At 60.7% G+C, this 20,056-nt stretch overlaps 1 protein-coding gene across 3 annotated transcripts; it reads left to right on the forward strand.

The window, feature by feature from the left end:
- Positions 1–231: 231 nt before the first annotated feature.
- PIGQ (phosphatidylinositol glycan anchor biosynthesis class Q) lies at positions 232–19,345 on the forward strand. 3 transcript variants are annotated; one of them, XM_068524316.1, is made up of 12 exons: positions 232–320; positions 4,094–4,792; positions 6,577–6,708; positions 6,847–6,967; positions 8,530–8,656; positions 8,964–9,117; positions 9,251–9,362; positions 9,976–10,056; positions 10,605–10,719; positions 12,248–12,309; positions 18,462–18,534; positions 19,027–19,345. In XM_068524316.1, the coding sequence occupies exons 2-12, from the start codon at positions 4,104–4,106 to the stop codon at positions 19,071–19,073; spliced, it is 1,713 nt and encodes a 570-aa protein (XP_068380417.1). In that variant the 5' UTR covers positions 232–320; positions 4,094–4,103; the 3' UTR covers positions 19,074–19,345. The 3 variants fall into 3 exon arrangements, with proteins under 3 accessions (XP_068380417.1, XP_068380418.1, XP_068380416.1); XM_068524317.1 differs by lacking the exon at positions 18,462–18,534; XM_068524315.1 differs by lacking the exons at positions 18,462–18,534; positions 19,027–19,345 and adding an exon at positions 13,146–13,517.
- Positions 19,346–20,056: the final 711 nt, after the last annotated feature.

Genomic DNA, 20,056 nt, shown 5'->3' on the forward strand with positions numbered 1-20,056 from the left:
AGGACGTTGTGCACAGGGCATGGGGAGGACAAGGACGCAGGAGGAACAAGGGCGCTGCGCGCACGGGCCACCGGCTCCGGGGACCGGAACGTTGCGTGCACGGAACGCTCGGGCGAGGGCCGGCGGGCAGCCCGGGCACCTTTGGGGGAGGACCGTCGCGCGGCAACGCCGGGAGCGGACGGAAATGGGGCTCGTGTCCCGCGGCGCCGCCGAGGCGGGGCTGGGGGCTGCGAGCGCTGCTGTTCGCCCGGGCCCGCCCGACGCGGTCCCCAACCCCATCCCGACCCCGCCAGCTGAGGGCGCGGACCCGGGAGCAGCCGGTGAGCAGTCGGGGGAAGGGCCGGCGTCCTTGCGGCGCGACCTTGGGGAGCCGCCCCCTCCGGGCTATGGGACCCGACTCTTGCCGCGGCGGCCACGGGAGCAGGCCCGGGAGCCCGAGGGTCTCCGGAGCCTCCTTCCGGAGTCGGCGCAGGCCTTTTGCCTCTCGGAGCCTTTATTTCCTCATCTGTAAAATGGGGACGCCACCGGCCGCCGGCCGCCGGCCAGGGTGGGCCTCAGACTTGGGAGGGCAGTGAGGACCCGCCAGCCCCTGCAGGAGCCCTCCCGCCCAGCCCCGAGTTTGTGGCCGGGCCGCGTGGATGCCCTGGCGGGGAGTCTGGACCCCAGCCCTGTGGGGTGAAGGGCGGCCGGCCGGCCGGTTCCCTCTGGCCCACCCCAACCCGGGTCCCTCTGTGGACCCTTTGGAAGGGCATTCATGGTCAATGGAACTGGCTGTCAGAGCTTTACAGTTGTTCCTGACTGCAGTACAGGGCAAAAACCAGAGCCCTACATTCGTGTCCATTTTTCTGAAATGAGAGAGGGGAAGAGCATTCTTTACTGAATGCTTGTTGTTTTTTAAACACAAACACATGGAGTAACAATGAATTCTTGTGAGCTACTGAGGAGCGGTGACCAGGAGGCTCCGCAGAGGACTGTTTTAGCCAGTGAGATGTCCCTGGCCAGTCATAACTGGGCTTTTGCCCTGAATCCGTTCTTGTGGAGGATGACAGGATGTCCACTTCACAAGGTAGATGGTTGAGTTCAGGTTATGCGGGGAGGGTCGTTCTAGTGACTGCATGGCCTGACTGATCTGGAATGGGCTGAGTCACAGGGAACCAGGTGTCATTCATAACAGAGGCAGCTTTCCCAGGCCTGTGCCCTTGTTTTTATCACAGTCTTTAAAGATGCACACGGCCCCGTGTTACTGCCCCGCTTTCTCCCATCTGCACCTCTGCTATCGATTGCCTCCTCTTTCATCTTTTCCTGGCTGTCTGATCTGAGCAGACTTCTTTGTGTTGGTCACTCCCAGAGGCTGAGGTAGGGGTGGGGATGGGAACTTACCCCGTGATTTAAGAGTTCTCTCTCACTACCCCACAGATGGGAACACCAACCTCTGCCCTCCGCTCTTCCCCAGACATGAGGAGCTTTTTTTTTTTCTTTAAGGTAAACTTTGTAGATGAAGCATAAAACACACAAAGAAAGTGCACAGATCGTATGTGTACAGCTCAGTGAATTTTCTGAAAGTGAACCCACCGTGTAACCAGCTTCGCCCAGAGCATCTGCTCACTGTTAGGCCAGTTGTGTTTATTTTCTGACAGTAGCTCTGGGCAGTTTCCCTTAGCTCCTGTGAAAGGAGTCCCTGAGCAGGGTGTGATTGTGTCATTTGGCTGAGCTGGTGGGTCCCGACAGGCTGGTGCTGAGAGGCTTGGACCATGATGGCTGGTCCCCCATGGTGGTCACCAAGCGAGATGTACTGGGATCCTCACAGGCAGAATTGCTCTGTGCCTCTCACGATGCCTGTGCAGAAGTGTCAGTAAGACAAGGTGGTCCTTGATGCCCTTGCTGATGGCCACAGGAACTTAGCCCCGGGGCTGCCTTTGGGCTCCAGGCTTTCCCCTGCTGACACCCATGTTGCCTGCCCTCTCTGGTCTCTGGGGGGGAGGGGCATTTGGGAGTCCAGCTGCTGCTGGACTCAGAGGGACGCTTTTCTGTCAACACGCACAGGTGGGAGAAGCCTCGCCCCTCCAGCCCCGCTCTGGACTGCAGGGGAGGAGAGCAGCTTCACCAGTTGCCTTTTTTTTTTTTTTTTAATTAATTTATTTATTTTTTGGCTACGTTGGGTCTTCGTTGCTGTGGGCAGACTTTCTCTAGTTGCAGCGAGTGGGGGCTACTCTTCGTTGCGGTGTATGGGCTTCTCATTGCGGTGGCGTCTTGTTGCAGAGCATGGGCTCTAGGCGCGTGGGCTTCAGTAGTTGTGACACACGGGCCTAGTTGCTCCGAGGCATGTGGGGTCTTCCCAGACCAGGGCTCGAACCTGTGTCCCCTGCATTGGCGGCGGATTCTTAACCACTGCGCCACCATGGAAGTCCTACCAGTTGCCTCTTGAGCCCTGGGCATTTGAGGCCCCTTCCAGAGCCCCCCTGACCCTCAGGAAAGGGCTCCCTCAATGTCGCACCTCCCCAACATGTGCGTCCCTCTCTGTCCCCCTCTCTCCGAGGGCCTGTTGAGCACTGGGGCCTGGAGGGCCAGGCTCTGTCTGGGGCCTGTGTCCCTCTCTCAGGTGTAGCTCCAACTTGGGGGCCTTAGCTCAGGGCAGCTGCTCTGCCCTTTGTGCTGACACAGCGGGGTCGTTAGTGTCTAGGAAAGGGCGAGCTCCAAGGTGAACCCTCACCAAGGTGAACCTCCTGCCCGTCAGGCCCTGTCTAGGAGTGCTCAGGTGGGAAATGAGGTGCTTACTGAGAATCCACATCCGCAGTGAGCTGACTCCTGTGCAAGGCAGGGCTCACAGTCCTGCAGGATTCAGGAATCGCAGCTGCTCTGGGATGTCCTTGCTGCTCAGAGGTCCTGGGAAGGCTGGTGTCCCCTCAGCCATTCTCCAGGGCTGGAGAACTTCTCCCACCCCCATTTCTAGAACACTACCTGGTTGGGGGAATAGGTAGTCCTGAAGGAGGTGCTCAGCTGTGACAAGAGGATGGGGCTCCCAGGGAAGGATGGGCACAGCCGCAGGCTGGAGGGTTGGGGTAGAAGCAGAAGCCCCACGGAGCTGAACCTGTTCCCTGAGCACCAAGCCTCCCCCAGGGGGCTCACTGGGAAGGGAGGTGGGCTTTGGCACCAGGCATGTCCCCAGGCATCTTCTGGGGCACCTGTACCAATGCCCACAGCTGCCAGCAGTGTGCACGCGTCTGATTTCCCTCAGCTCAGCGGCAATTTGTTTAAATGTTCATCTTTATTCTTGCCAGCTTAGTAAGTAAATCAAGGTTTGTTCGATTTTTAATTTAAATTACTTTAATTGTTAATGAGATTGTAGATTTTTCCATGTGCTACACATCAAAAACTAATCAGTTCCCTAAAAACAAAAATTAAACCCTTGGGGCTTCCCTGGTGGCGCAGTGGTTGAGAATCTGCCTGCTAGTGTGGGGGGCACGGGTTCGAGCCCTGGACTGGGAGGATCCCACGTGCCGCGGAGCAACTGGGCCCGTGAGCCACAACTACTGAGCCTGCGCGTCTGGAACCTGTGCTCCGCAACGGGAGAGGCTGCAATAGTGAAGAGGCCCGCGCACCGCGATGAAGAGTGGCCCCCGCTTGCCGCAACTAGAGAAAGCCCTTGCACAGAAACGAAGACCCAACACAGCCAAAAATAAATATTAAAAAATAAATAAAAGATTACTATTAAAAAAAAAAAAATTAAACCCTTGTGCTCAACCCAGCACAGCCTGTCAGTGGTGGTGAGCAGGTCACGTAACCTCACGTGTATCAGCTTGCCTGTGTCTGGAGTGAGGAAGCGTTGCCCTGCCTCAGGGTAGGGATGGGAGTGGCCTGGGCCTGTACTCACAGCAGCCAGGGGCAGAGATGGACAGCCGGGCCCCCCTGCCAGCCTCGTGACCAGACCCAAAACTGGGTCGCCCCCACCTGTGGGCCCAGTGGCCACGTGGATGTGTCTGTCAGGGCCACCTGTTGGCCAGGACCTGCAGCCCCAGCACTGCCAGCCACCCCGGCTCCTCGGGTCACGGTGGCAGCGGCAGCAGCTCTGAGCTGAGCCCCTCCTCTCTTCCAGCGGCCCCGGCATGGTGCTCAAGGCCTTCTTCCCCACGTGCTGTGCCTCGGCGGACAGCGGCCTCCTGGTTGGACGGTGGGTCCCGGAGCAGAGCAGTGCCGTGGTCCTGGCTGTGGTGCACTTTCCCTTCATACCCATCCAGGTCAAGGAGCTCCTGGCCCAGGTGCAGCAGGCCAGTCAGATGGGCGTGACTGTGCTGGGCACCTGGTGCCACCGCCAGCAGGAGCCGGAGGAGAGCCTGAGCCACTTCCTGGAGGGCCTGGGCGCCATCTTCTCCCACAAGCCCTGGTTCCAGCTATGCCGGGAGAGAGGCAGCAAGTCCTGGAGCTGCAAGGCCACCCACTGGCAGGGGCCCACCTCCCATGCCGCCTCCGGCGAGGACCAGGTCATGCTTATCTTCTACGACCAGCGCAAGGTGCTGCTGTCCCAACTGCACCCGCCCGCGGTCCTGCCCAACCGCCAGGCTGGGGACACCACAGCCAGCGCGGGGGGCCTGGCTGCTGTCTTTGACACAGTGGCGCGTAGCGAGGCACTCTTCCAAAGTGACCGGTTCGATGAGGGCCCCGTGCGGCTGAGCCACTGGCAGTCGGAGGGCGTGGAGGCCAGCATCCTCGTGGAGCTGGCCAAGTGGGCAGCAGGGCCTGTCTGCCTGCTTCTGGCCTGCCTGCTGTCTCTCGTCTCGGCTGCCAGCGCCTGTCGGTAGGTGCCCCTGGGCCAGGCGAGGGAGAGTCGGGCCTCTGAGGCCTAGGCCCACCCCTTGGTGTGCAGGGGTCATGGAGGCCCAGATGGCCCTTCTGAGGCTCACGGCTGCCCCCTGCACCCCGGCTCTCATCCCACGCTCCCTCCCCACTGTAGCTCAGAGGACACCCTAGTGGTGGTTTCTGTTCTGGTGCCCCTCGCTCCTGTGGCAAAGCTAGGCTTCCTGGAAGCCCCTGTGGTTGCGTGGGACACACTGAGTAGGGATACATGGTGACCCTCAGACAGCTCAGGCCTCTGAAAGGAGAATTAGATGATGAACAGACCCGGGTTGTTGCTACGCAGGGGCCACTGTTTGCCTTGCTGGGGAGTTGCTTGTCCTCCTGCAGACCCACAGGCCCACCTGCTTCCCTGGCCTCGGCCTCGCAGGAGAGGCAGCCCTGGGAGGCTGTGGGACAGCATCCACTCGCTGTCTGGGGGCTGGGGGCGTGGTCCCCAGCCTGGGCCGCTCTCTAGAATTACCGGAACACTCCTGGCTGCGGGCCTGGTTGAGGGATTTGTAAAAGCCCCTGGGGGCCCTGGGGATGCTGGGGCAGCACGCGGATGTTCTAGCGAGTTAGCCACAGGACCCTCTCTCTGTGAGAAGCCACCTCCCTGGTGGCACCACCTGGTACGGGACAACTGTGCTGCATCTTCAGGTCCAGGGGTTCGGCTGTCAGGTTTGGGCACTGGCCTCGCCGGCTCACCAGGGGCTCTGGGAGCGCTTGGGCCTGTCCCTGCAAAGAGACCCCAGCAGCTATGTGTGCACACCACCTTGGGCTGTGGGGGCTGCTGGGTATCCTGACCTGCGTGGTGGGTTTCAGAGCTTCACAGCCCCTTGGAGTGAATCGTGTGAAAGTGTGTCTGGGCCTGGGTGCAACTTTGGGAAGAGAAGTTCCTTTTGTCAGCTCTCAAAGAATGCAAGAAAGGTTTTGAACCGCTCGAGTGCCCTGAATCCCTATCTGCCCCTTAGGTAGGCAGGTGCTGGCTGTTGGCAGAGGTCAGAGCCCTGTGACGTCCATGTGGGGCATGGCTGTTGCTGCCCAGGGCTGGCCTGAACCTCAGGGAGACCCTGCATGGGGGTCTCTGCAGCCCATGCGAGGCTGCCTTCCACTGGACTGGAACGGGGGGTGCAGTGCGGACCACACTTCACTCTTGGAATTGGGTCAGAGTGGCTTGGCTGAGGACAGAAGCTTCAAACCTTCAAGGTCAAGACCTCCTTCCTCCCGAGGGCCTGAGCATGGTCATCTGGCGGCTCTGCACTTTGCACGAGGTCCCTCCTGCCAGCAGCGGGGCTCTGGGTGGGAGCCAGGCTCTGAGTTGCCATTGGACGCTTTCTCCACCTTTGCTTGAGAACATCTCCCCTCAATGCCTGCATGTCTGTGAAGTGTCTGGTGCTTTCTTTGCTGCGTGAGAGATCAGTCTCATTGGACAGTCAGGTCAGCTGAAACCCTCAACACGGACACCCGTCCTGCAGGCACTCAGCTTCAGTGCCTGGAGTCAGCACCTTGCGTTCCCAGTTGATGGTCGTGAGCGACCGCAACCCACGCTGGGCTGCCCACCTGGGTCCTCCCCCCGTGTCCCCGCCCCGCTGAGTTCAGGAGTGTGGCTACTGGTATTTGGGCTACCAGGGCCCTTCCTCTCTGCACGTTGAGGGATATTGGCCACGGCTGAGATGGCCCTCCCTCCCTGGCGGGCAGAAGAACCCCAGAGGACCCGGAGGCCCATCCTTCTCCCCTCCTCCGCAGGGTGTTCAAGCTGTGGCCACTGTCCTTCATCTGGAGCAAACTCTCCACGTGTGAGCAGCTCAGGCACCGGCTGGAGCAGCTCACACTCATCTTCAGCACCCGGAAGGCTAAGAACCCCGCCCAGCTGATGAGGTGAGGGGCCTGCCCTGGTCTCCACAGTGGCCAGACGCGCCATGGGCCCAGCCCCTTCCCCACAGCAGGCCTGCCCAAGCTGACCCTTTCCGGCCATGCCACCCTCACCACTCGCTCCTGTTGGACCCCTCCTTCCAGGAAGGCCAACATGCTTGTCTCTGTGCTCCTGGATGTGGCCCTTGGCCTCATGCTGCTGTCCTGGCTCCACAGGAAGGACCTCATCGGGCAGCTGGCTGATGCCCTCATCCCTGTGGCTGACGTGAGTTGGCTGAGGTGTACTTGAACACCTGTTTCCCAGGGTTGAGGGGCAGGACCCTTCCTGGGGGCAGCAGAGGCCCCTCAGCCAGCCAGAGCAGCTCACCCCTGACCCCAGACAAGTCCCCTAGGAGCTGCTGTGTCTTACAGAATAGGTGGGGCTGTGTAGACCCGGGCCCTCCAGCTCCTGGCCTCTTCCTGAAGGTGGCCTGTTTGGAGCACCCTTGTGTTGGAGATTTTAGGGGGAGCCACCTCCCTGCCAGGCTGAGTGTCATGGCATCCCCATTGCCTCCCCACCGTGCATGACCATTTCTGCTCTCCTGGCTCTTCGGGGTGGCTCACTTTCGGCCTGGGCGCTCTGCACAGTCAGCGTCACAGAGACCTTGTGTGCGTCCAGGTGTCTGTGTGGTCGAGCTCAGCCTCCCACCCTGCTCCCAGCACCAATTCTGCAGCTCCCATGCTGAGAGCCAGAGGCACCAGCTCATCGGCTGTGCTCCTGAACTTGCCCTGCACAGTCTGTGCACCGTTCCCAGGGCCTGGGCGCTGCCCCAGCCTCCTCTCCCTTCCACAGTCATTCTCCCACGGTCTGTCCATGCTGGCTCTGAGCCTTCGTCTTCTCTGCCTCCTTCGGAGGCCCTGTCACTTCTGTTGGGAGATTGTCTTCTTGCCTAGGGCAGCCCCTCTGGTCCCTCAGTGCCCCACCCCCCCGCCCCCTCTGCCCAGGCCTCTGTGGGGCTCCTGGCCCTGGGTGTGGTAGAGCGGCTGCAGCCTGGCTGCGAGGTCCTTGTGGGCTCAGCCGCTGCCTGCTGTCATCAGCGTCCAGGCACAAGTGTGCACTGGGCCTGCTTGTGGCCAGGCCAGGACCCTGCAGGCAGGAGCGCCTACAGGCCAAGAGTCCCATAGCTTCTCAGGGAGGCCTGGCCCAGGAGGGAGGAGGGAGGACCCAGGGGCTGGGGAGGGGGCTTGGCTGCTTCGCCCTGCTCATCCATGCTCTGCCTTTTGGCCAGCTTCATCCTAGGCCTCCCTTTTGCAAAATTGCTCAGAAATATAAATATTTAATTTAAAAATGAAAGCCTCTTCCTGCCGCCAAGCTCTTATCCTTTAAATATTAAATAAGGTCTATTTATAAAGAACATTCTGTTCCCCTTCTCACTGCTCCTGACACGGCAGAGGCCTTCACCCAGGGTTGGGAAAGGCCTGCATTGGTACGTGGGAGGGAGGTGGCAGACTGTGGGGCAGGGATGTCGGTCCTGTGGCCTCAGTGTTGGTGATGAGGCTAGGAGTCCTGCAGGCCTGCCCCCCAGGGCTGGCACAGCTTTCCTCCTGGGGCGGCCAGGACAGTAGTTGGCCTCTCTGCTTGCTTGTGAGGGTCCCTGTGCTATCTCTGGTCCTCACTTGACATTGTTCTTCCCTCTGCGGGACCCTCCAGCACCCACCTCCGCCCCGCCCGTCTGCTACGGGGGCCCCTGATGGGCTTGACCCCCTCACTCTCACGCAGGGTCACCCAGATGGGTAACCGGGGTGGGGCCAGTTGATGGACGGTGTGGCCCTCATGTGTCCTCGCAGCACGTGGCCGAGGAGCTCCAGCATCTGCTACAGTGGCTGATGGGCGCACCCGCTGGGCTCAAGATGAACCGGGCTCTGGACCAGGTGCTGGGCCGCTTCTTCCTGTACCACATCCACCTGTGGATCAGTGAGTGCCAGTGGTCAGGCGGGCCGCCTCGGGGTTTCACCCAGCCCCACTGACCCACACCTTGGCTCCTGAAGCCCATGCCCCCAGGGACACAGACCCTAGCTGAGGGGGGGCAGTGGGGCCCAGCCAGGCCCTGTCCCCTTGGTCTCTGCTTCCTGTTGACCCAGCATCCCGTGTGTGGAGCCTTGCTGTGCTGTGCTGGCCACTCACAGTTTCCAGAAGCTTGGGGCAGCCATCCTCATGGTGGACTTGGGGGGACCAGGACCTCCCTGGGCTCCCCCCTCAAGGCTGACCCCCATCCCACCAGGCTACATCCACCTCATGTCCCCCTTCATTGAGCGCATCCTGTGGCATGTGGGCCTCTCAGCCTGCCTGGGCCTGACGGTCGCCCTGTCCATCCTCTCAGACATCATAGCCCTCCTCACCTTCCACATCTACTGCTTCTATGTCTATGGCGCCAGGTGGGTGTGCAACCCCCCACCCCTGCGGGCTGACACAGTGCAGCCCCCCGAGCCCTGGGCACCACAGACAGGCTTCCGGGGCCGGGTGGGCATGGGGTCACCAGCCCAGCTCTGATGGTACCACGTCCTGCAGGCTATACTGCCTGAAGATCCATGGCCTGTCCTCACTCTGGCGCCTGTTCCGAGGGAAGAAGTGGAATGTTCTGCGCCAGCGCGTGGACTCCTGCTCCTATGACCTGGACCAGGTACCGGCTCCAGCTCCAGTCCAGCTGCCCCTTCAGATGGGCCGGTGCAGCTGCTCAGGCACCACAAGGGGCAGCCTCACTCCTGTTCTGCAGGGCTCCAGGGTGTGCGGGGAGCTGCAAGGGGTAGGGTGTATGCGGGGCCTCAGACAGGGCAGAACCTTGCCCAGGCGGGGATGGACCCTGCTCTCGGGAGGCCACAGGGCTGCCGGCGCTTAAGGTGACCTCGCACGGGGCTTGGCTCTGGCTAGTCCCATTAGCTTGCTCAGACCTGACACGGGGACCCTGAGTGCTGCCTTCCAGGGCATGTTTTTTGCTGCCTAATTTTCACCACCCTTCTGTCTTTGGTGTACAGGCTGTATACTCTGTCAGCTGGTCTCCCCAACCCCTGTCACCCCACGCGTCACCGGGTCTGGAGGCAGGTGTCCCTCCCAGTACTGGAGAGAGCTGTCCTGAGCGGGCTTTCCCAAGTGGTCTCAGGAAGCCGGCAGGCATTCCATCTCTGCTCAGTTACAGGATGGATTTGGTGGGATGGGTAGCAGGGGTGTGGCTAGTGCTGGCAGGGCTGTCGCCCAGCACGGGACTTTTGCTGATGCTGCATCCTTTCTCCCTGTAGCTGTTCATCGGGACCTTGCTGTTCACCATCCTGGTCTTCCTTCTGCCCACCACGGCCCTGTACTACTTGGTGTTCACACTGGTGAGCCAAGTGCTGTGTACCATGGGGGTGCTGGGCGTGTCACCTGGCCAGTGGACCTAGCCCACAGTGCTTGGAGTGGTGACTGCCAGCAGCTGTGGGCAGGTCATCCATCCCTGCCGGCCACATGGGGTGTGGCTGTTTTGGACTCTGGGCAGTGTGTGCTGGCCCTGGAACAGGCAGGGGTCCCACCCGGGGGGGACACCACCCACTACTGCTCTGGGACACGCAGCTGGGTTCACGGAGAGCAGGGGTCTCCTGTGGTATGGGGGAGGCGAGCACAGACAGCAGGAGGGGAGTGGCCCCCAGGTGGCTGGGCTGAGGGCCCAGTGGCACGTTTCCCTGGGTTGGAGCACCACCTCCTCTGACCTGGCAGCAGGGCAGACCGCTCCAGCCTGTGGCTTCCCTGCCTCCCTGTGCTCAGACCTCAGGCTCAGGGCAGGGTCCCTGCCCTCCTCTTGGGACCCGTCAGGCTGTTCTGCTCAGGGGCATGCAGTGTGGCTGTGGCCACAGTCCCAGGTCAGAGACCCTGAGCACTGTCTGTGATGCAGCTCCGGCTCCTGGTGGTCACCGTGCAGGGCCTGATCCATCTGCTTGTGGACCTCATCAACTCCCTGCCGCTGTACTCACTCGGCCTCCGGCTCTGCCGGCCCTACAGGCTCGCGGGTAGGTCTGCGTGCTGGCTAGGCGGCGCACCTGTGGGCCCTGGATGTGGCAGTGTGTGGGGCGGGCAGGGAGGACAAGAGCCTGGTCCCAGGGCGTGAGCTGGAGGGAGAGGCCCCCTGCCCTCAGGTTCAGAGGCCGCACAGGTAGCCCTCCCGCCTCCTCAGCCTCCCCTGTGACGAGTGTGGACGTTTGCTCTGAGGTCTGTCTGCAGTAGTCCTGTAGGTGGTGCCTGAAAGTGGCTCAGAAAAGACCTATCTCGTGTGGTTGTGTGGAGCTGTGTGTGCCTGCTGGTGCCCCTCCTCCTGGAGGGGACCGGCCAGGGTGGAGGACGCCAGGCTGGCCAGAGCTGTGTGACAGGCGTGCCTCCCGCCCCGCCCCCGGCAGGCCACCACCTGCGGGGACAACACGCACCAGCCCAGCTGCTCCTGCCATCCCCTCTGCAGGCGATGCCCCTGTTTGCATGCTGACACCAGCCACGGGTTGGCCAAATCCCCCTGATGGGAGGCTGTCCCCACGGCAGGCCTAGGGAGGCCTGACCCAACTGGTCACTGAGTTGTGGGTTGGCTCATCGAGTTCAGGGGCTTTGAACATAACGGGAAACTTGAGGAGTTGCTGGCACGGCCCCTGAGCTGACCAGCATGCCCAGGAGGCCCTGGACTAGTTTGCAACCGGCAGCTCGGCCGCACGCCAGAGTTCACGGCTGCTGCTCCCAGCCAGTTCCGAGTCAGAAGACATGAATGTGCATGTTCCCTGGGCTTTGGGCCTTGAGTCTGCCCGCTGGATGTCCTCAAACCCTTTTTCCAAGCCGCGTTCTCCACAGACCCCCAGGTGGCCCAGGCCAGGGGCCCATGTGTAGTGCTGCCCATGCTCCCTGGTCCCCCAGCCCCCACCCACACTTCAGCATGCCTGGAAGCAGGCAGGTGGAGAGCCCGGACCCGGCACCTTCCTCTCCCAGCCCTCAGCTCACGGCTAGAGCAGAGTCCTTTTAACTTCACATAAAAGGCCACAGATGCCGCCTCTTCTCTCCACCAAGTTTGCCTTGGGGCCTCTTCATCAATTGATAATTAGCTCCTGTTTCTCCTTTCAAGAACCTTCTGCCTTGGGAATCCCCAGGCTTGAGAGCCCACACCGCAGGCCAGAGTGAGGTGGGTCCCTGAGTCAGCCGTGCACACAGCAGTTGGAAGGCACTGAGATGCCAGCAGGGTGCCCACCACCCAGCAAGTGCCTCGTCCACTCTGGGAAAACCCCCGTCCTACTCAGAAAGCAGCACAACCTGCCGGCTTTTCCCCGCCTGCCAGACCCACGGCTTTGGTCTCTCAGTGCAGTTCTGCAGGAGGCCCTGACGAGGGCCAGGCTGCAGCTCAAGGAGGCAGATGGGAAGGATGGGCTGGAGAGGCGAGCTGCTGCCCGGGCGGCCTGTAGCCCTCCGAGTGCCGCTCGGAGCAGGAGCGCTGGTGGGGGCGGCCTGCGGGGCCCTGGGAGCCCTGGAGGGCCACCCTCCCTCACGGGGACCTTGCTCTCCTTACAGCCGGTGTGAAGTTCCGAGTCCTGGAGCACGAGACTGGCAGGCCCCTCCGCCTCCTGATGCAGGTAAGGCTTCCACGCAGCCCTCATGCTGTTGCCCGCCATGAGGCCGCCCATGTTCTGAGGCATGTTCTGTGCCGCCCTGGGTGTGGGCCTCACGGGCCTGGGTGAGGTGCAGGCAGGAGGGCCCAGCAGAGCTGAGGGGTGGGGCCCGGGGGAGGCTCGCCCACCCCCAAGGCCTCTGGGCACCATGATCCTCTGTGCCTGGAACCTCCCCCAGCAGGGCCCATGTATGGGGTTCCCTATGCTGTGCCAGACACCCTCAACCACCCAGGGCACCTGCCTGCTGGGCCTGCATCCCTGTCTCCTGCCCTGGGCCCCCGGGCTCTCCTTCCAGGCGGAATAGCAGAGACTTGGCAAAGGCCTCAGGACACACCTGAGGCCTACTCTGTTGAGCTCCTTTATCTTAAGCAGTCTGGGGCCTGTCTTGCGGGAGGGAGCAGGCCAGGTGCCTGTGTTGCTGGATGCAGGTGTCCGGTTGGCCTGAGGGGAGAGGTCAGATGCTGAGGCAGCCGGGCCCTGTGTGGTTTTCTCGGGGGTGTCCTGAGACACCTCCCACTTGAGGAGGCTCCAGGGAGCTGAGTGAGTCCTGGAATGGAGGGGTCGGCGCCCCGCAGTCAGGCCAGAGTAGAGCACGCCTGACCGTGGCCCAAGCCTGCCTCCCAGGCCGCTCACCCTGACCCCCGTGTACCCCAGGCGAGAGCGCATCTGGCACAGAACTGGCCCTGCCCCATGGTTGTCCAGCCCGGGGACCCCCCACGAAGGCCTGCCGGGCCTAGAGAGCTGGACTCCCAGGGAGTTGGGGGCTGTGTCCCGGCTGACCGCTGCCCTTGTGCTTCCAGATAAACCCCCTGCCCTACAGTCGCGTGGTGCACACCTACCGCCTCCCCACCTGTGGTTGCCACCCCAAGCACTCCTGGGGTTCCCTGTGCCGCAAGCTGTTCTTCGGGGAGCTCATCTACCCTTGGAGGCAGAGAGGGGACAAGCAGGACTGAGGGACCCTGGCCACCAGCCAGCCCAGCACCACGTCCTGCCAGGGTGTCAGGGTAGCACGTGGTCCTGCTCTTTGCCTTCCTGCCCCTGGTTGTCTGGGGCCTTTGCAGGCCCTGCCGGGGCCCTGCCCGTTGCATCTCCTCCTGACTTTGAGGTCGTGGGAGTGGTGAGCAGGAGGATGCGGGAACGGCCAGCCAGGCCAGCGGCCCACGCTCCAGCACCAGCACATTTGCCTCGGGAACCCCCTGCTGACCTGTTGTGATGGCACAGTTAACCTGGTGCACACCGGCCCCCCAGGCCTATCCAGGAGCCCCATCCTGCCCCCCACCCCAGTCTATACCCAGACCCTAGGAGGGGGTGCAGAGCCCTGCCTCTGCCCACCATGCCCGTTCCCAGTGGGGTGGGCTGGCAGGTCTTTCTGGCTGCTCACTGGCACCCCACCCTGTCATGGGGTGGAGGGGATCCTTCCCAGGGTGCACTCAACTGTCCTTGAGACTCTCGCCCCTAAGCATCTCCTTCCCTGGGGGATGCCCTCCTGGGTCCCCAGTGCCTTCCAGCTGTCTCAGTGGAGCCACAGCCAGCCAGTCTGGGGGATCCAAGCCACTGCTGACCCCCAGCGCAGTCCAGCAGCTCCAGGAAGCTGGGCAGCAGCGCCCCTCACGCCCTGATTCGCACAGGGCTTGTTGATGCTCCTGGAGAGACTGCTCTGCAGGAGGAGCTGCCCTCAGGGCTTTGGGTGTCCCTGTGTGAAGCCAGGCCACATGGGGTGCCTGGAGCTGTCAGCAGAGATCCACGCACCCGGCTGCCCCGTTCCTGCCCTGTACCCCTGCAAATCTTCCATCTCGCTCACTGGCTTCTCCTGGGCAGATGCTCCTGCAGCCCCCAGGGAGGGGCCCTAGCACTCAGGCTGCATCTGCCTGCTGGCCGCAAGCAGAATCTGAGTGTGGGTGTGAGCCCCAGAATCCCCAGGGGGAGGAAGCCTAAAGATGCGGGTGGCGTCACATATGGTGTGTCATCGTGGTGTTGGAGATGATCATGCTGTAGGTGGCGGGGCAGCGCTCTCTGTCCATCCCAGGCACTTGGGACTGTCCACTTCTGTCACCCACGCTCCTTGGCTGTGGGCCACAGTGGGAGGGAGCCTGGGGGAGTCCCCACCAGCCCAGGGTCGGGCAGGAGGGGTACTGGCTCTGTCTTTTCTGCTGGGACAATAAAGCCTCTCACGTATTTGGAGTGTGCCGCTCTGCCTTCCCATCACCACGTGGGCAGTGGGTCTGGGGAGGCGCCCCTTCTCCTGGGGTGGCGGGACAGCTGGCCCCCACTGTTTGTCTTGAGATGACTACCATGCCTGTTTCCTGTTTGTTGCCAAGCTGCGGGGCACTGGGCTCCCTGTCCCCTAGAGCAGGCCTCTTTGCAGGTCTGGTGCGTGTGTACGTAGGCTCTGGCCCCTTGAAGATGTCCTTGTGTGGATGGATGGACCCAGGGCCACTTGCTTTCCAGTTTTGGCCTTGCTGTGGTGTGAGGAGCTCCCAGGGCAGGGCTGGGGGCAGGGGTGCAGACCTCTCTGGGAGCAGGGGTGAGCTCTGATATATATATGTCACCACCTGAAACCTGTGGACTCCACGCAGGAAGGGGCTCTCCCTGATGGACTCTGCCTGACCTGCAGCCTCCAGGGACCCTCAGGTGGCTTCCTCTGTGCCTGCTGTACTGGCTATGGAGGCAAGGGGTTGGAGCCCAAAGAGGTCACTCAGCAACTGCCAGGCCTGCATCACCACTGAGGGTCAGCAGAGGGCCCCACATGGGTCCTGGTGGGCAGGACCACACCCCAGAGCCTGCTGAGAAGAGCCTCCATCACCTGCATTTCTGGGGCCACCTTCCCAGTCACCAGATGCCAAGACACGGAGATGGCACATGGGGCCTGCCTCACCTCCCGCTGAATTCTCTCCCCTGCTCCGCCCAGCCTGCTGGGCAGTGGTGGCTGTGTTCCAGGCCTTTTCTGGCAGCTGTCACTCTCGTGCCAGGTGAGGGGCTGCCTGCCCATCTCCCGAGGGCCAGCCCAGGCCTGGCACCAGAGCTGGCCGAGGGAACAGTGGTCACTCCAGCCACTAGCAGCCACCAAGACGTGCCACCTGCATGTCCTAGGCTGCTCCCATCCTGTGTGTCGTCCCTGGACCTGTACAGCCCTTGCCTAGGGATAGCCTTCATCTGTGGCCCCTCATCCCCAGCCCAGGGCTCTGACCACCCTGCCATGCTGACCTGGCAGAGCCTTGTCCTACAACTTCTCCGAGGCTGACCCTCAGGCTGCCCTGAAAAGTGGACGATTCCCCTTTCAGCTGGGGCCACCACCTCCCAGACAGTTCCTCACGGCCACCCACAGAGAAGGGCCCGGTGCTCTTCCAGTGTGGAGACAGGCTCAGAGAGGGGCGGTGAGCTGCTGAAGCAGGCGGTCTGAGCCACATAGTTCACTCCCGCCAGCTCCCTCCTGTCCTTGAAAACTTACTTTGATGTGATTTCAACTCAAAGAAACAGCTAGCACATCACAACCTTCAACAGATTCCCCGGGGCTAATGTTCTGCCACAGCTGCTTTTTCGTGCTCATGCTCTAACTTTTCTAAACCATCTGATCATCAGTTGCCCCAGTTGTGTTCCTAAGATGCCCAGTGTATATCTTGTAAGGCCAAGGACTGACCTGTGTAACCAGGGCACGGCAAGGAGCATGGGTGGGGCCACCTCGCTTCCCGTGCTCCTGGGCGCCAGTCTCAAGGACCCTTTGCCTTCAAGCACCCCACAGCCCGTCTCTGCCTTTCCCAGCACTGGGGTCCTCAAAGATCCAGCCAGTCACTTGGTAGCCTGTCCCTGTGTGGGGTTCGTCTGATGATTCTGAGATTCAGCTTCTGTGCTCTACACCGTGTCTGCCCAAACCAGTGACGTCAACCTGACCCACCAGGTTCTCCTCTGTAAAGCTACTCTCCCTTTTACATAACAAGTGATTAGTACAGAGATATTTTCGACCACGTGACTGTCCCGTCCCTCCTCCCCCTCTGGCCCACTAGCTGGCAGCGTCCACTATTGATTCTTGCCGGATGCACACAGCTTTCTGCGCCCTCTGCCTGTAGGACTTGAGTGGGGCCTCTCCTGGCAGCAGGCCTGGACTGGGGGTCAAGTAACTTGACACTTGTGTGAGAGCTCCTAGGGCACCAGGGCCAAGGTCTGTTTGCCCCAATGGGTGGTCCCCAGGCCCTTCTCAGAGTGGACAGCTTTGGGTATCCTGGAGTGGGGGGAAGGAGACACCCCAGACCACTCGTTTGTTCCCTCCTGGACAGAGGCTGGGTCTGGAGGCCTGGCCCCCATCCTTGCTCGGAGCCAGTGGGTGTGGAAACCGCAGGGGAGACTGTCAGGGCTCTTCACCAGACACCTCCGGGGCCTTCAGAGGGGCCCAGAGTTACCCTCGACCACGCAACACCTGGGCGCCTCGCAGGGCTGACCCAGGACCTGCGAGCGGAGGGCTGTTCTGGGCTGCTTTGTCCTTGGCCTGAGGTTCCTCCAAGGTCCCCTGGGCCAGGCCTGGCACTTAGTGGGTCCCAGAGCGTCCTTGCAGAAGGGCATGCAGCTATGTTGGAGGCCAGCTCCTCCACCCACAGGGCCTCCTGGACAGCAGGGAATGGCACCCCTCCAGCCATCCCTCCCTCGACTGGGCCCCACTGCCCCAGACCCTGTGGGTTCCTGCGGTGCCTTTCTGCTCTGAGGTTGGGAGGTCGGAGGTCAGAGGGGACTGGAGCAGCATAGGAAACCAGTAAATCAGGAGGACAGGAAGCACCTGACAGAGGTTGCTGAGTCTTGCTCCCAAGATCAGACTCCATGGACAGGTTCTAGGGATGGTCACGCCTGCTGCACAAGCTGTGCTGGGAAGGACCCAGCCGGCCTCACCTCGTCCCTGGTGATGGAGAACCAGGCAGCGGGGCCTACAGCTGCTGGAGCCCCTTCGGGGGAAGTCCTGATGTACAAAGGGTGCTTTTGGTTTAAATTCTCTGCAAAGTGGAATGATAATAGTTTCTCACCCACCATCCCTTCTGGGCAGCCTCAGAAACCGAGGACATGTCAGCCCCACATGGCTTCCAGCCCCAGAGAGGGGCCTCAGCGACTTCAAAGCAGGGAGTAGGCAAAGCCAGGCTGAGGCGGGCTCCAGGTTGGGTGTAGTGACCTCTGCCAGAGAGGCCAGCTTGGCCGTGGTTGGGGGGTGGCAGGTGGTGGGGACTCGGCTTCCCGCCCCCACCAGCTGAAGGCTAACAAGACTCCGCCCACTGGCTGTTGTTTCTGTAAACACTGTGTTGTGGGTGCATGTGCCCTTTCTGTACACGCTGGGGGCTGTGTCTGCTGTAAGCCAGCATCCAGGGTTTGGCCACTCCGTGGATTACGAATGAGCAGGTGGCCTTGCCCATCCCTGGCCAGCCTCTGCCCTTGAATGTCCCAGAGGGCCAGGATACCAGGAGAGCCTCTCCCTGAAGGCAGGTGAGAAAGGCCCAGGTGCTTGCTGCCCACCCAACAGAGGGACCAGCTCCTCAGGAAGCCTCCCCAGGCACCCCACCAAAGTGAAACAGCAGAGTCCACATGGCTCACTGCCCAGTGAGGGTTATCTGCAGCTTGCAGGGGGTGGTCACTTGGTATTGTGCCCCGCCCATGCAGGGGTCTGCTCTCTGTGAAGACCACCTGCTGCTGGAGACACAGCCCAGGCTCAGTGATCCCTTGGGAGGAGTTCTTGCTGCCCTGTTTCTCGCCTGCTGGACAGATGTGCCAGCCCAGCTGTCCTCGGTGCAGCCCTCGGGGCCTGGTCACTATGATGTGCTTGTTCTCTCTGCACAAACCTGCTTTTTAGGGAGCCCCAACTCACACGTGGCCTCTCCCTAGCACACACCCTCAGTGCCTCGTCCAGCTGAGTCTAGTGGCTCAGCTTGGACAACGTATCCTTTTGATTGATTTATAATTTTTAACAGCTTCATTGAAGCATATTTTACATATTATAAAATAAACCCATTTCAAGTGTGCAATTCAATAATTTTTAATAGCTTTACCAAGTAGTATAACCATCACCAATTTTAGAACATTTTCATCACCCCAAAGGGAAACAGGGTACCCATTAAGCAGTTACTCACCATTTCCCCCTCCCCCAGGCGCTGGCAACCACAAGTCTACTTTCTGTGGATTTACCTATTCTGGAAGTTTCACATAAACGAAATGTAGCAGGTATCAGCACTTTATTCCTTTTTATGGATGAAAACCCATTGTGTGGATAAGCCACATTTTGTTTATCCATTGATTTGTTGATGGATGTTTGGGTTGTTTCCACCTTTTGGCTGTTGTGAGTAATGCTGCTGTGAACATTCATGCACAAGTTTTTGTGTAAATGTATATTTTCATTCCTCTAGGAGAGGAATTGCTGCATTGTATGGTACTTTTATGCTGAACTTTTTGAGTTACTAGTTGTCAATTACATGTCATATGTGAATATGTTCTCGTGAAAATGTTATCAATGACGAGAACATCACTCTCCACCTCCAACCCCAAAGGAAACGATGCTGTCCATTTGGTGAGCATCATTCCAGGTTTTATCCTGTGCGTACATAACATTTCGCTATATGTAAATCTAGAATGAAATGAATTGTTAAGTTTTTAAAGCATAATCGTTGAAGTTGCACTGGGTATACTGTACTATCATTTGCTTACTTGTCTTCTCAGGTCAGTATTGCCTGCATCTTACCTTGTTCATCGAAGGGGCTGCGTGAACCTGGTTGATTTAATGGCACCCTATCGGGGGCTCCAGATGGCTTCACTACTTTCACCATCACCACAGCGCTACAGTGAAATTCTTTGAGCTCATTTCTGAGAATTTCTCCAGGCTCAATGAGATACGGAATTATTAGGCTGTTCAACCTCCCTCCCAGAGAGCTGTTCCCCACATCCTGGCCCACATGCGACATTGCCAATCTGATATGTGAAAAAGGTATTATTTTGCTTCACTTTCCATCTTGCAGAGTAAAACTGTATCTTCGCACGACTTCATAAGCTTTTCATAACCCATCCATTCTGTAAACAACCCCAAAGTCACTTCCTCCTCGAGGCCCCCTGGTCAAGCCTCAGAGCCTCACGCCCTAACCCTCTTCCTGGGCCCTCCTGGGTCCCCCACCCGGCCTGACCCCGATTCTTCCCCGGGTAGGAGGCTCAGAGCCGGTGCTGCCGTCGTCTCTGGAGCTGGAGGACCACCAGCCCGCTGACCCCGACGTTCCGCAGCGTCGGGCCTTCGGAGCCCCGCTGTCACCTGCAGGCCCTGCCCAAGGGGGGGGCAGACGAGGGGCCAGAGCAGAGCCGCCGCGCTGGGGACCCTGCGCCTCCGCCAGCACACATTCGTCACCCCCGCCGCCCCCTGCGCCCCAGCTTACCCCACCGCCCCCTCGGCCTCGGCCCCCACGCGGGAACGGAAGTCCCGCCTCCCCGGCCACTCTGAGCGCCGATTGGCCGCCCTCATCCCGCCACGCCCTCGCCGCGCCCCCCCACGCCCTCGCCGCGCCCCCGCCGCGGGGACAGCGGCTTCCGAGAGCGCTGTTCCGGGTGGGCTCCGCTGTCCTCTCCGGGGTCTCTGTGGGAGCAGCGGCCACAGCTTTCTAGGGGTTTCAGTGTTGCTGGACCCAGCCGCGTCACGTCAACTCGGGGACCGCCACCATCCTTCTCCGTCTGCGGAAGGAAGGGGGCGTATGCAAACAACCTGGAG

This window comes from Eschrichtius robustus, chromosome 16 (genome assembly GCF_028021215.1).
Source record: "Eschrichtius robustus isolate mEscRob2 chromosome 16, mEscRob2.pri, whole genome shotgun sequence".
NCBI classification, from domain to species: Eukaryota; Metazoa; Chordata; class Mammalia; order Artiodactyla; family Eschrichtiidae; genus Eschrichtius; species Eschrichtius robustus.